Genomic DNA, 12844 nt, shown 5'->3' with positions numbered 1-12844 from the left:
GCCTTGGGCCGAAGGCAGACACTCAACGCTGAGCCACCGGGGCTGCCCTACAGTACAGTTTTAAATAATTTTAAGGGACTCAGTTTGAAATTGTGAATTATTTTATTACTTTTGTTACTCATGCAATTATAAATAGTTTAGTATTCCTGAAATAGACTGGATCAAAGTCACATAACTTAGCAAGAAAAATATAGAATTAGGTTAGATAGGGATACCAGGGTGGCTCAGTTCATTAAGCATCTGACTCTTGGTTTCAGCGTAGGTCATGATCTCAGGGTTGGAGATTTCAGAGCCTGCACTGGGCTCCTCCCTCAGTAGGGAGTCGAGATTTGCTTGAGATTTCTCTCCCTCTGCCCCTCCCCCCAATCAATCTCTCTCTCAAAATAAATAAATCTTTAAAAAAAAAAGAGAAAGAGAGAGAATTAATCTAGGTAGAAGAAAACAGGCCTACCATTAGAGATGAGGGGAAAATGAGCATGGAGCTAGTTAAATAAAATACTTGATCAAATAAACTAATGATGTAAATGACATTAACTAGTGATTCCTGATGTTTACACAAATATTAGCAGCAAAATAAGGGAAAGTCCTTAGAATAAAATGTTCCAAGAAAAGATGGTTTGGGAAACTGGTGCCATTTGGCTGTTGATAAGGCTTACAAATCCATGCCCTGAGCAAGGATCTAGATCAGGGCTCCTCAGCACTGGCACTATTGACATTTTGGGCTTGGTAAATCTTTGTTGCATGGGGGCTTGTCCTGTGCATTGTAGGATGTTTAGCAACATGCCTGACCTCTGGTCACCAGTAGCACCCCTCCAGTTGTAACAACCAAAACTGTCTCCAGATATGACCACAAGGCCCTGGGGGAGCCAATCTTTGTTAGATGAGAACCACTGCTCTAGAAAGAAACCTCCCGGGATCCCTCGGTAGCTCAGCGGTTTAGGGCCTGCCTTTGGCCCAGAGCGTGATCCTAGAGACCCGGGATCGAGTCCCACCATCGGGCTCCCTGCAAGGAGCCTGCTTCTCCCTCTGCCTGTGTCTCTGCCTCTCTCTCTCTGTTCTCTCTCATGAATAAATAATTTAAAAAATAAAATAAATAAAAAATATATTAAAAAAAAAAAAAGAAACCTCCCACGATATTCCTTCCTTCCCACCCTTCCTGCTATCCCCCCCCCCCCCCCCGGGGCAGCCGTTCTCTATTATCTCTAGCAGGTGTTCACATTTTTGGGGAATTACACATATTGGAGTTTTGCATATTGTTATCTTCTTCTATAAAAACTGCCAGCACCTTGAGGACAAGAGCCATGTTCAACAAAGACAAAGCTGGCATTCAAAGACTTTAAAAAGGATGAAATCAGGCAGTAGAAAATACGATTTAAACAAGTGTTTAAGATATTTTCTGTAGTGGAGCATCCTGGAGAATTTTTTTTTTCCTCCCAACAATCAGTGGAAAAGAATTAAACACAGTAAGAATATATACCCATTCTATTCCCAATTGATGATGATGATTATTATTTTTTTTTTTTTTACCACTTCCATGTTAAGCAATTAAAGATAGAAAGCTTGTTATTTTACAAGACCAATGCTCTGGCCCCCAAGCTAGAGCTAAACTATATACTTTATAAGTAAATTACTCAAGACAAAGTGAAAATGGTACACGATATTCACAAAAGCCATTTATAACTATATTGGTCATATTTGGCTTCACTCTAATTCCCCATATTCATTCCTGCTTACTCCTGGCAAAGGACTCAAGATTTATCAGCTCAGGTCCTTATATCAGTATGTAAATATTATAGGTCTTCAGTATGTAAATATTAAAGGTCTTTATATCATTATGCAAATATTAAACAACAAACAAAAATCAAAAATTTCACACTAATCCCAAAGTTTAACTTTTACCTATGTAAGAAATTTACAGTGAAGATAAGGTATAACCAAAAAAAATTTTTTTTAAGATTTTTATTTATTTATTATGAGAGTCACAGAGAGAGGTAGACACAGAGGCAGAGGGAGAAGCAGGCTCCCCGCAAGGAGCCTGATGTGGGACTCGATCCTGGGACTCCTGGATCACGTTCTGAGCCAAAGGCAGATGCTCAATTCAACCACTGAGCCACCCGGGGTCCCCCAATTTTTTTAAAAAGACTTATTTTGAGAGAGAGAGAGAGAGCGCAAACGCGAGTGCAGGTGTGCGTGAGGCTAAAAGCAGGGGTAGGGACGGGGGGGGGGAGAGTGAGAGAAGCAGACTCCCCACTCTTGATCCCAAGATCCCCAAGATCATGACCTGAGCTGAGCCAAAGCCCAGAGTCGGACGCTTAACTGACTGAGCCACTCAGGTACCCCAAAGTAGAACCAAATTTAGTTAAAAGCCACAATAACTGCAATATAATTACCTGGACTAGGAATCTGGTCACGGTATTTTGGAACTTCATCATTCAGTGTCTGAAGCATGGCCCACATTGTGAATGAGAAGAGTGCAGCCAGGAAGCCATAAAACACTAGATAGAAGAGCAAGATCAAACCTGCAAAAGAAAAGGAAACTTGGGAAAATTGGAGACACACACGTACACTGCACGTGGGGGACCGTGAGGGGCAGGTTAAGGAAACAAACCAACTGTCATGAGGCTACGGTTCCAAGCTCTGCCATGCACACAGCCAAGTCTCCATACTCAGAACAGTACAATCTGCCCAAGCAGAGGGTGTTTCGGCAGGCATCATCTACCCATCCCAGGACCCTGCATCTCCACAGTTGCTTCCAAGGTAGACAGCTTCCACAAACCATACTCTGGTTCAAGATCAGAGATTTAACATTCCAGTACCTAGGGGAATGTTTTCCAAATGAACTTGATGTCCTTCAGTGAGATAAGGATGATTTTAGGTGGAATAAAACCCCATTATGCACATGTTCCTTTAAGTCGCAAACAGAAAGGAATTAGTACTTCGATCCCATATTTCACAATAATTATTTGTATAAATTTAAGTTTTATAAAGTAAGTGGACTTAACGGCCAGGAAATGTGCACAGAGGCAAATCATGAAGATGGTATTCAATGAATAATGTTTAGGAAACTCTACAAGTAGAAGGCTCATGCAAAAGCAAACAAAGGACAAGACCAGAAACAAGTGCCCCAACCAATGGGACTTCAAAACTCCACTGCTCAGCACAAAGCAATAGTTGGCATACCCAAGTTTCAACATCAACATCTTTTTCCTTCACAATCTGGAAACACTAAAACAAGTCTATCCTAAGCCAGTGGCTTATTTGGGGGAACATCTAAAACCATTTTTCTCAAATGTCTATATTCAAAGTTCTAACATCAGAAGTGGTTACCATCAAGATTATATATTAGAATATATTGGTAAAGTCACATATTTATATTTAAATGTTAAAACTGATCAAAAGATAATAAATTCCCAGATACAGCAATAATGAAAACATTTAATTCCCTGGAACTGAATTAACATCAGCTTTATTTCCCCGTCTTAATAATATACTTGTTTATTTGCCTGACTCTATTACCAGCAGAGGGGCCATTGCAGAGGTTCCTACCTAAAATAAATGGACTCCAATCATCCATCCCCAGGCAAGGATTAACTTCAGAGTTTCTGAGATTTCTGTAATAATATATTTCTAAATATATCCATTCTTTACTCCCCAGAGAATCGCTCTACCAGGTTTTTCTGATTTTTCTAAAGACCCCATGACCCCAAAACAGACTATGCCACAAGCTAGGTAACTTTTATTTCTTAAATGTGAGCAGGACACTGCCCAGCCCTCCCCACTTCAAGTAAAGGCAAAATAGTTACAGCAATTTCATCTTAATCTAGACTAGCACCCACCCATCCTCCCTTGCCCCAATTACCAGGAGGCCAAAATAGGGAGCGAGAGGACAGAAGGAAGAAAGGAGGACAGCATGTCACCTTCAGATAGCATCACTTCCCTACCACATACAGCGATCCTGTTGCAGAAAAAGAAAAGGAAGACCAATCTCAAAGAGGTGCTTAATTTACTACAGAGGGAAATGAAACACATGCAAAGCCGAAAGGCTAGTTTAATGAGATATAGGAGAAATTATTCTTTCAGATCTAGATGTTTACAGGAACTGATAAATCCTCCATTCAACAGACTAGGGTCCACAAATACATAAATGTAACAAACATGGGCTATGTTCCATACTATAAAACACTACAGCAGCAGGCAGATTGAGTCATGGTAGTTTGCTGATGCAATAGTGAAGTTTGAAACTAAAGTGCTAAGAGTTTAATTATTTAGCTGTGTTTTTAAGTCATCCACAAATAATACTATTTTCAAAATCTGATTTTCAATTTCTAGGAAAAATAATGTAAATGAAATTCATAAAAAGTTACATGTGGAGTAAACATAAAACAGACATGAACAAGCTATATCCAAATATGCTTTCTCAAGAACCATTACATAATGAAAAAAGTGTTAAAATTTCCTATAAAGAGATATATCCATAAAAGAGATACACAAACTGAGGTGCCATCGGTTGAGCGTATGACTCTTGGTTTCGGTTTAGGTCATGATCTCTGGGTCAGGAGATTGAGCCGAGTCAGGCTCTGCACTCACTGTGGAGTCTGCTTGGGATTCTTTGCCTGTCCCTCACCCTCTGCCCCTGCTCGCTCTCTCTCTCCAAATAAATGAATGAAATCTTAAAAAAAAAAAAAAAAAAGGATATACAGATTAATAACCATGTCCCACATCTGATGCTATATATTAATGGCCATTAAGTTGATTTTGAATGTAAGGAGTGTAGAAATAAGAAATAAGTGATTTCTAGCACTAAAATGAATTTTCTCTACTGGAACATTTACTAAGACCTAAACCTAATATTTAAAAATTAATCTCACTTATAAATATCATATATGAAGGATCACTCATAAGAGTAGCGACAATTTATCAACTTAACCTTTCTCATACTAAGAAAAACAAAAGTTGGGATATTTAGGTGGCTCAGAGGTTGAGCAACTGCCTTTGGCTCAGGGTGTGATCCTAGAGTTCCAGGATCGAGTCCCACATCAGGCTCTCTGCGTGAAGCCTTCTTCTCCCTCTGCCTAAGTCTTTGCCTCTCTCCTTCTGTCTCTCTCATGAATAAATAGTTAAATAATAATAAATAAATCATGAATAAATAAAATCATTACAGAAGTTATAAATTACTGCTGTCATATACAGTTCCTCAGATGCAGTTTGCTGATAGGCTTAACACATTGATGGGGATCAAATTGGGGCACCCTGGGTTAGTAAACGGATGGTGCAGATGGAACCTATTCAGTGTGGCATGTCTGTGTCAGTTCTAGTTAATAAAAGCAGGAAAAAGTAAATGAAGCTTAAATAGTGATTTTATTACTCATGTTCCTCAGCTTAAAATCCTTCAAGAATTTCCTTAAGTCATTAACCAACTAAAGAAACTAACATGCACAAAACTCTGAAGAAACATCAGCATTTTAAATAGTCTGAGGTCAGCAGAATTATAACCAAAGCTGTTTACTCAAAATAAATATCAAATACCAAAAATCTTCATGTTATAATTGGTGTTTTTGCATTTTCACATTGTTCTAATAGTATATATTAGCACAACAAATGCTACTTCTGTACTCACACTCAGATCTAAAGGCACATAAGAGAACTACTATCGAATGGCTAAAAACTACCTTTCTCTAACACAGGAACTGACTCTGCTTTTCATTTCTATTCCTTGAGAAGCCCCAACTTTTAAATCCCTTTCTTCTTTCTCATTTTATTTTTGTTGACAATAGGACAACAGACGGAGCAGGGTGGGTATATGCATAGGCTATGCTAGAGTATGACTTAAACTCAAATCCTGGCCAGACCACTTTCCCACAGTGACCTTGTACCTACTCTCATTCGAAGAGAAGGGGTAATAGTAGTATCTAATTATTTACATTATGGAAAGGAAACTAAAAGTCAAGAAATCTCACGACATAAAAAACTTCAGGGAGGAAAAAAAGCCAACAACTATCTAGAAACATTTTTGTAATGATACTGCAACTGGGCTCTAAGGCTAAATTCAAGGTTTAAATCTTAATGGAATCAATTGCACTTAACTCTCAAAAAATGTTTTCATAAATGAGGTTTGTTAATGTGAAGTCTATAAAAGAAACTAAGCAGCAAAAAATCAGGCCACGGTTTATGTCATTCAGGGGAAAGAGAAATGGATCTTGACCAGACACTTTGTTTCAACCCCACTGAATGTCCAACAATCCAGTTCTTGCATCAACTGCCCAGCATAGCACAGACTCTACTAGCTCAAGGCATGACCCTACACAAGAACGCCACTCACTTCAGATGCCTCTTGAACCTCTAAACCAACTGGCTACCAATCTGGGAGGGCCCTAATGCTCCTTCAAGTTTGAGAATTTGCTAGAATGACTCAGAACTCATTAAAGGGCTATACTTAAGATTACAGTTTTGTTATAAACGATATACACACACATACAGCGTAGCGTCTGGGAGGTAATGCATTTTTTTTTTTTTTTTTGGTAATGCATTTTTTTAAAGCCACCACTGTCTAAACCAAAGTCCTGAAGACTTGCATCTATGTTTTCTTTTAAGAATTTTATAGTTTTAGGACAGCCTGGGTTGGCTTAGCAGCTTAGCGCCGCCTTCAGCCCAGGGCGTCATCCTAGAGTCCCACGTCGGGCTCCCTGCAGGGGGCCTGCTTCTCCCTCTGCCTATGTCTCTGCCTCTGCCTAAGTCTCTCATGAATAAATAAGTAAAATCTTAAAAAAAAAAAAAAGAATTTTATAGTTTTAGCTTTTATGTTTGGATCTTTGACCTAGAGTTCATTTTGTAAAAAAAGGATTTATTTATCTATTTTTAAAGATTTTATTTATTCATGACACATACACAGAAAGAGGCAGAAACATAGGCAGAAGGAAAAGCAGGCTCCCTGCACAGAGCCTGATGTGGGACTCAATCCTAGGACCCCGGGATCATGCCCTGAGCCAAAGACAGACAACCACTGAGCCACCCAGGCATGCCTGTAAAAAAAATTTATTTTAAAAATATTAACTGGGATCCCTGGGTGGCGCAGCAGTTTAGCGCCTGCCTTTGGCCCAGGGCGTGATCCTGGAGACCCGGGATCGAATCCCACGTCGGGCTCCCTGTGCATGGAGCCTGCTTCTCCCTCTGCCTTTGTCTCTGCCTCTCTCTCTTTCTCTGTGTGACTATCATAAATAAATAAAAATTAAAAAAAAATAAAAATATTAACTAATTAATTAATTACATGGTGCTTGAACTCACAACCCCGAGATCAAGACCTGAGCTGAGAACAAGACCTGATGCTTCGGAGTGCTGGGGTGGCTCAGTTGGTTAAGTGTCTGCCTTCAGCTGGGGTCGTGATCCCAGGACCCCTGGGAGCTTGGCAGGGAGTCTGCTTTTCCTTCTGCACCCCTGGCCCTGCTTGTGCGCTCTTGCTTTCTCTCTCAAAATCTTAAGAGTCAACACTTAACCAACTGAGCCACCAGGCACAGAGTTCATTTTTAAAAAATATTTTTTTAAGATTTTATTTTGAGAGAAGCATGTATGAGAGTTGGGGGAGGGGGAGGGGGAGAGAGAGAATCTTAATTAGACTCCATACTGAGTGCGGAGCCTGACTTGGGGCTTGATCATGACCTGAAATGAAATCAAGAGTTGGACAGTTGGGCATCCCAGGTGGCTCAGTGGTTTAGTGCCATCTTCGGCCCAGGGCCTGATCCTGGAGACCGGGGATTGAGTCCCATGTAGGGCTCCCTGCATGGAGGCTGCTTCTCCCTCTGCCTGTGTCTCTGCCTCTCTCTCTGTGTCTCTCATGAATAAATAAATAAAAAATCTTAAAAAAAAAAAAAAAAAGTTGGACAGTTAATGGACAGAGCCACCCAGGCATCCCGAGTTCATTCTTATATATGGTATGAGGAAGGAACTGGACTTCATTGTTTTGTATGTGGATATTCATTGTCGCAGAACCACCTGTTTAAAAAAATTGCTTTTGCGTGGTTGGCTGAAAAAAAAATAATTTGTTTCCCATTGAAAGAGTGACTTTTTAAAAAAATATTTTATTTATTTATTCATGAGACACACACAGAGAGAAAGGCAGAGACACAGGCAGAGGGAGAAGCAGGCTCCACACAGGGAGCCCGATGTGGGACTCGATCCGGGGTCCCCAGGATCACACCCCGGGCTCCAGGCCGCGCTAAACCGCTGTGCCACCGGAGCTGCCCGAAAGAGTGACTTTTCTTAAACTAATGGACATGTACCATTTTTGTAATAAAAATATGTATATATACACATGCAGTCATATTTTATATATTTATTTAAAAAATTAAACAAGAGGGCAGCCCCGGTGGCGCAGCAGTTTAGCGCCGCCTGCGGCCCGGGGTGTGATCCTGGAGACCCGGGATCGAGTCCCACGTCGGGCTCCCTGCGTGGAGCCTGCTTCTCTCTGCCTGTGTCTCTGCCTCTCTTTCGCTCTCTCTGAATAAATAAATAAATCTTCAAAAAAAAAAGAGTTAAAAAAAAATTACACAAGACTAAATAGCCTGCCTAAGATTAGCCTACCAGTGAGGGTGACATTCAGACCAGTACCTCTCCATGTGTTACCTTTACCTGGTCTGCTCTCCCTGGGAGCCTTCAGTTGTTACCTTTTATTTTTTTAAGATTTTATTTTTAAATAAACTCTACATTCCATGTGCTGCTCAAACTTACAACTCTGAGATTAAGAGTTGCATGCTCGGACTGAGCCAGCCAGGTACACCAAGTTGTTACTTTTTATTATAATCTAAACTCCTACTGTCTGAAAAATTTATCATTTAAGCATTCTATGTTGCTCCAGGTGATAGAAATTTACACAGAATAAGATCTGTTCCTTCTCTCCAAGAGTTCAGTTATCACAAGTGACAGACATATAAACAAAGAATTACAGACATCAAGGGTTAGGGAAAAAAAAGATAAAGAATGAACTGTCTCTAGCAGGGAGAGGAAGGAAAGGGATTTCATCAGGCCTCCCAGAAATAAGTACGTTGGCTCGCCAAGGATGGAGAAGAGGGGGGAGCTCTGAGTCAAAGACCAGACAGATGACTAGAGGATTCCATAGCAGGAGCAGACACACCGAGTTTAACTTTGGTCCTATCCCTCAATATATACACTTGCCTCTGGCATTAAGCAACTACTAACAGTAGCAACATCTACTTTGAAGTGGGAGAGGGAGTATAGATGCTTGGGCTGGAAAACCTGGCAATGTCCTGGGTAGGTTGGTAAAAGCCTGAAGCAGAAGAGAGTCCCCATACCTAGACCAGTCTTGGTTGACATATGCTACCTACATCCCCTATTTCTGTAACTAGAAAGTCTAAATACAAAGAGGAGGAGCACAGAGCCAATAATCCCCAAATATTTGAGAAAAATCTAATCTTCTTTTTTTTAAGATTTTATTTATTTATCCTTAAGAGAGAGAGAGAAAGAGAGGCAGAGACACAGGCAGAGGGAGAAGCAGACTCCATGCAGGGAGCCCGATGTGGGACTCGATCCCAGGTCTCCAGAACCAGGCCCTGGGCTGAAAGTGGCGCTAAACCGCTGAGCCACCTGGGCTGCCCGAGAAAAACCTAATCTGATAAAGTACAAGCTCAACAAAGAAAGTAGCTAATATCCAAAAGAAGTGGGTGCAAATAGAGCAAGAAGGAAAAAAGCATTAAGTATATTTAAAATACAGAGTAGAAGGTGAAAGAACAATTTTTAAAAATCAGATCTCACATTCTGATTATTAAAATAAAAACCTCATTAGATAAACTGAACTGGAGAAGAGTTAAACTCCAAAGAAAAATTCAGCCACTAGGGACGCCTGGTGGCTCAGTGGTTGAGCATCTGCCTTCAGCTCAGGCTGTGATCTCAGAGTCTGGGATGGAGTCCCGTATCGGGCTCCCTGCATGGAGCCTGCTTCTCCCTCTCTGTCTTTGCCTCTCTCTATGTCTCTCATGAAGAAATAAATAAAATCTTAAAAAAAAAAAAAAATTCAGACACTTAAGAAAACAAAAAAGCTAACCAAGACTAGGAGAAAATTTTTACAGAACATGTAACCAACAATGGACTTCACTTGCCTCTAGAATATGTAAAGAACTGTTACTACAAAAGAAATTTTTCAAAAATGCACACAAGTTTTGAAAGAAAATTTCAGCAAAGACGTAAGGATTACAAAAAATAAGCTCATGAAAAAGTGCTCAACATCACTAGTCATCAGAGGAGGGCAAATCAAAACCACAATTAGCTGCCACTACAAACTCACCAAAATGCTAGAAAACCTAGGGACTGACAATACCAAATGATGGCCCAGGAGTAGAACAACTGAACTCTCTCATACACTGCTGGTGGGAATATGGAAAAAGGAGAGAGGGATAAAAGTCCTATTTTAGAAACCAGTTTGATAATTATTTTTTAAGATTTTATTTATTTATTCATGAGACACAGAGAGAGGGTACAGACATAGGGAGAGGGAGAAGCAGGCTCCTTGCAGGGAGCCCGATGCAGGACTCAATCCTGGAACACCCGGATCACACCCTGAGCCAAAGGCAGACGCTCAACCACTGAGCCATCCAGATGTTCCTGTTTGATAATTTTTTGAATAAGTTAGCAACATACACCTATAATAGGATCCAGCTAATCCATTCCTAGATATTTAACCAAGAAAAATAAAAGCACACGTTCACAGAGGTTAAGGTATATGAATATTCATAGGTGCTTTATTTGTAATTCCTAAAAAGTACAAATCATATGCACATCAACAGAGGAATTAATAAATAAGTTAATTTTGGTATATCCACAGATTAGATACTATTCATGAACTATTTCTCAAATAATTATACTAAATGAAACAAGTCCGTCCCTCCTTGCCCACGCTAAAAGAATATACACTACATTGCATGTATTTAAAATTTCAGAAAACACAAACTGGGCTGAGGTGTCAAAAAGAAGATCTCTTTTTGCCTGGAGTCTGGGGAGATAGGGAAAGAGGATTAATTACAAAAGGGCAAGAAGAAATTTGGAGAGTAATGATTATGTTCATTATTTTCACTAGTGGTAGTTTCACAAGTATACTATATCATATGCATATATTTGAGTATATGTCAAAACTCAGGTTGTGCACTTTATGTTACAGCTTACTGCATGTCAATTACACTTCAATAAAGTTGTTTAAAACACAAAAACTTAGGAGAAAGGCTAACCTAGTAAATTGGCCAGCTAAAGGAAAATTCAGTGAGCTAAAAGATCAAGATTTTTTATAACACTAGGCAAAAAGAGGAAGGGAATAAATGGAAGTTATTGAGACATGGCGACAGAACCAGAATATCATCAACAGACCTAAAAGAAATTCCATCAGAAAAGGGAAGAGGGGGAAGAATGTTCAAAGAAGTAATGAATTTTGTGTCTAGATTGGAAAAAACTGAAAAATACTGGAAAACATCCAATACCCATACATATACAGGTAAAGTCTCAGAACACCAAAGAGAAAATTTCTTAATGCTTCTAAAAACATGAAATAGGCTCTACCTAAGGTAGACAACTGTAACTGACAAATATCTCGCTGGTCAAAAATGATATATACTCCAAATTGAGGAAAAATGATTGTAAACTAAAAGATCAACGAATTAAATAAACAAAAGGACATCTCCAGACATAAAGGACTCAGAAAATTTACTAACCTCAAATCCTAAGTGAAAGAATTGGTTATGCAATACAAAAAACTGAAGAGCAATAGCAAAATACTGCTAACAATGTAAGTGTCCTCAAACAAAGCAAAGAAGAAATAAAACATATTATGGAAAACTATAAACTAGTTATAAAAGGAATGAAACATTTCAAAAACCTCAAGTGAGAAAAAGTAATTCAGAATGAAATATACTACATGCTTATATTTAAAACATTCAAAAGAGTTACATTTCTGTAAATACACATGAAATACATTTTGTTAATGGACCAGAGACTTACAAATCAAATTCATAAATGGTGGTTGCCTCTGAATAAAAAAGGAAGGGATCAGAATTGGGACTGGGGATGTGGTCAAGGAGGATTTGAATTTTAGCTAAACTATCTTAATTCTTTTCTTTTTTTGAAGAACTTCTATATCCGACTTCAAAAAAAAGAGACGATAGGTGCCAAATTCCAAAACAAGTTAATATATATTTCCATTTTTAAAAGTTTTCTTTAAAAACCTAAGACAGAGGAAAAATATATAAAGCAATAGTAAGCAAAGAAACCAGTAAGACTTACTGGCAACATCTTAAGTGTCAATTTTATTTTCTTTTCCTTATCAGGTCTGAGGAATAATTTACACATAACTTTTATTAATTTTAATTACACAATCCCAGTGAGTCTTTGATAGTTGCATAATCTGTGAAACCACCACTACACTAAAGATACAGAACATTTCTATCACTTCCAGAGTCCCTGTGCCCCCCTTTGCAATCCACACATCATTCACCTGGCAGCCAATCATCTCCTGTTATCACTATATTAGTTTATATTTTACATAAAGTTAAAATTTTAGACTTGTTTAAATTCAAAAACAAATTAAAACTCCAAAAACAATATGGCATGAATAATTTCATAGTAGTCAAACAAAACATTCTCAAAATGAGTTAAAAAAATCCACTAAATACTACTTACAGAAGAAAACCTAAAATTGTAACACATAATGGTTGAAAACAAAGGAGGTCTTGGCTTACAAAAAGAAATCTCAACTGATATTATTACTCTAAGCAATCTAGAATTCAAGTCAAAAAGCATTAATAGAACAAACGTTTCATATTAATAAAAATACATCAAGAAGGACAGAATAGGG

General features: G+C 38.8%; 1 protein-coding gene across 1 annotated transcript in view; it reads right to left on the bottom strand.

Annotated features, from left to right (window-relative positions):
* ATP1B3 (ATPase Na+/K+ transporting subunit beta 3) overlaps positions 1-12844 on the bottom strand; it is a 43892-nt gene that overhangs the window by 16480 nt on the left and 14568 nt on the right. The window contains exon 2 of the mRNA XM_038571095.1: positions 2391-2519. Within this exon, the coding sequence (XP_038427023.1) occupies positions 2391-2519 (129 nt within the window). The remainder of the gene's footprint in view (positions 1-2390; positions 2520-12844) is intronic.

This window comes from Canis lupus, chromosome 23 (genome assembly GCF_011100685.1).
Source record: "Canis lupus familiaris isolate Mischka breed German Shepherd chromosome 23, alternate assembly UU_Cfam_GSD_1.0, whole genome shotgun sequence".
Classification (NCBI taxonomy): Eukaryota; Metazoa; Chordata; class Mammalia; order Carnivora; family Canidae; genus Canis; species Canis lupus.
The sequence above is the reverse complement of the archived record's forward strand: the minus strand, read 5'-3'. Positions and strand labels throughout refer to the sequence as shown.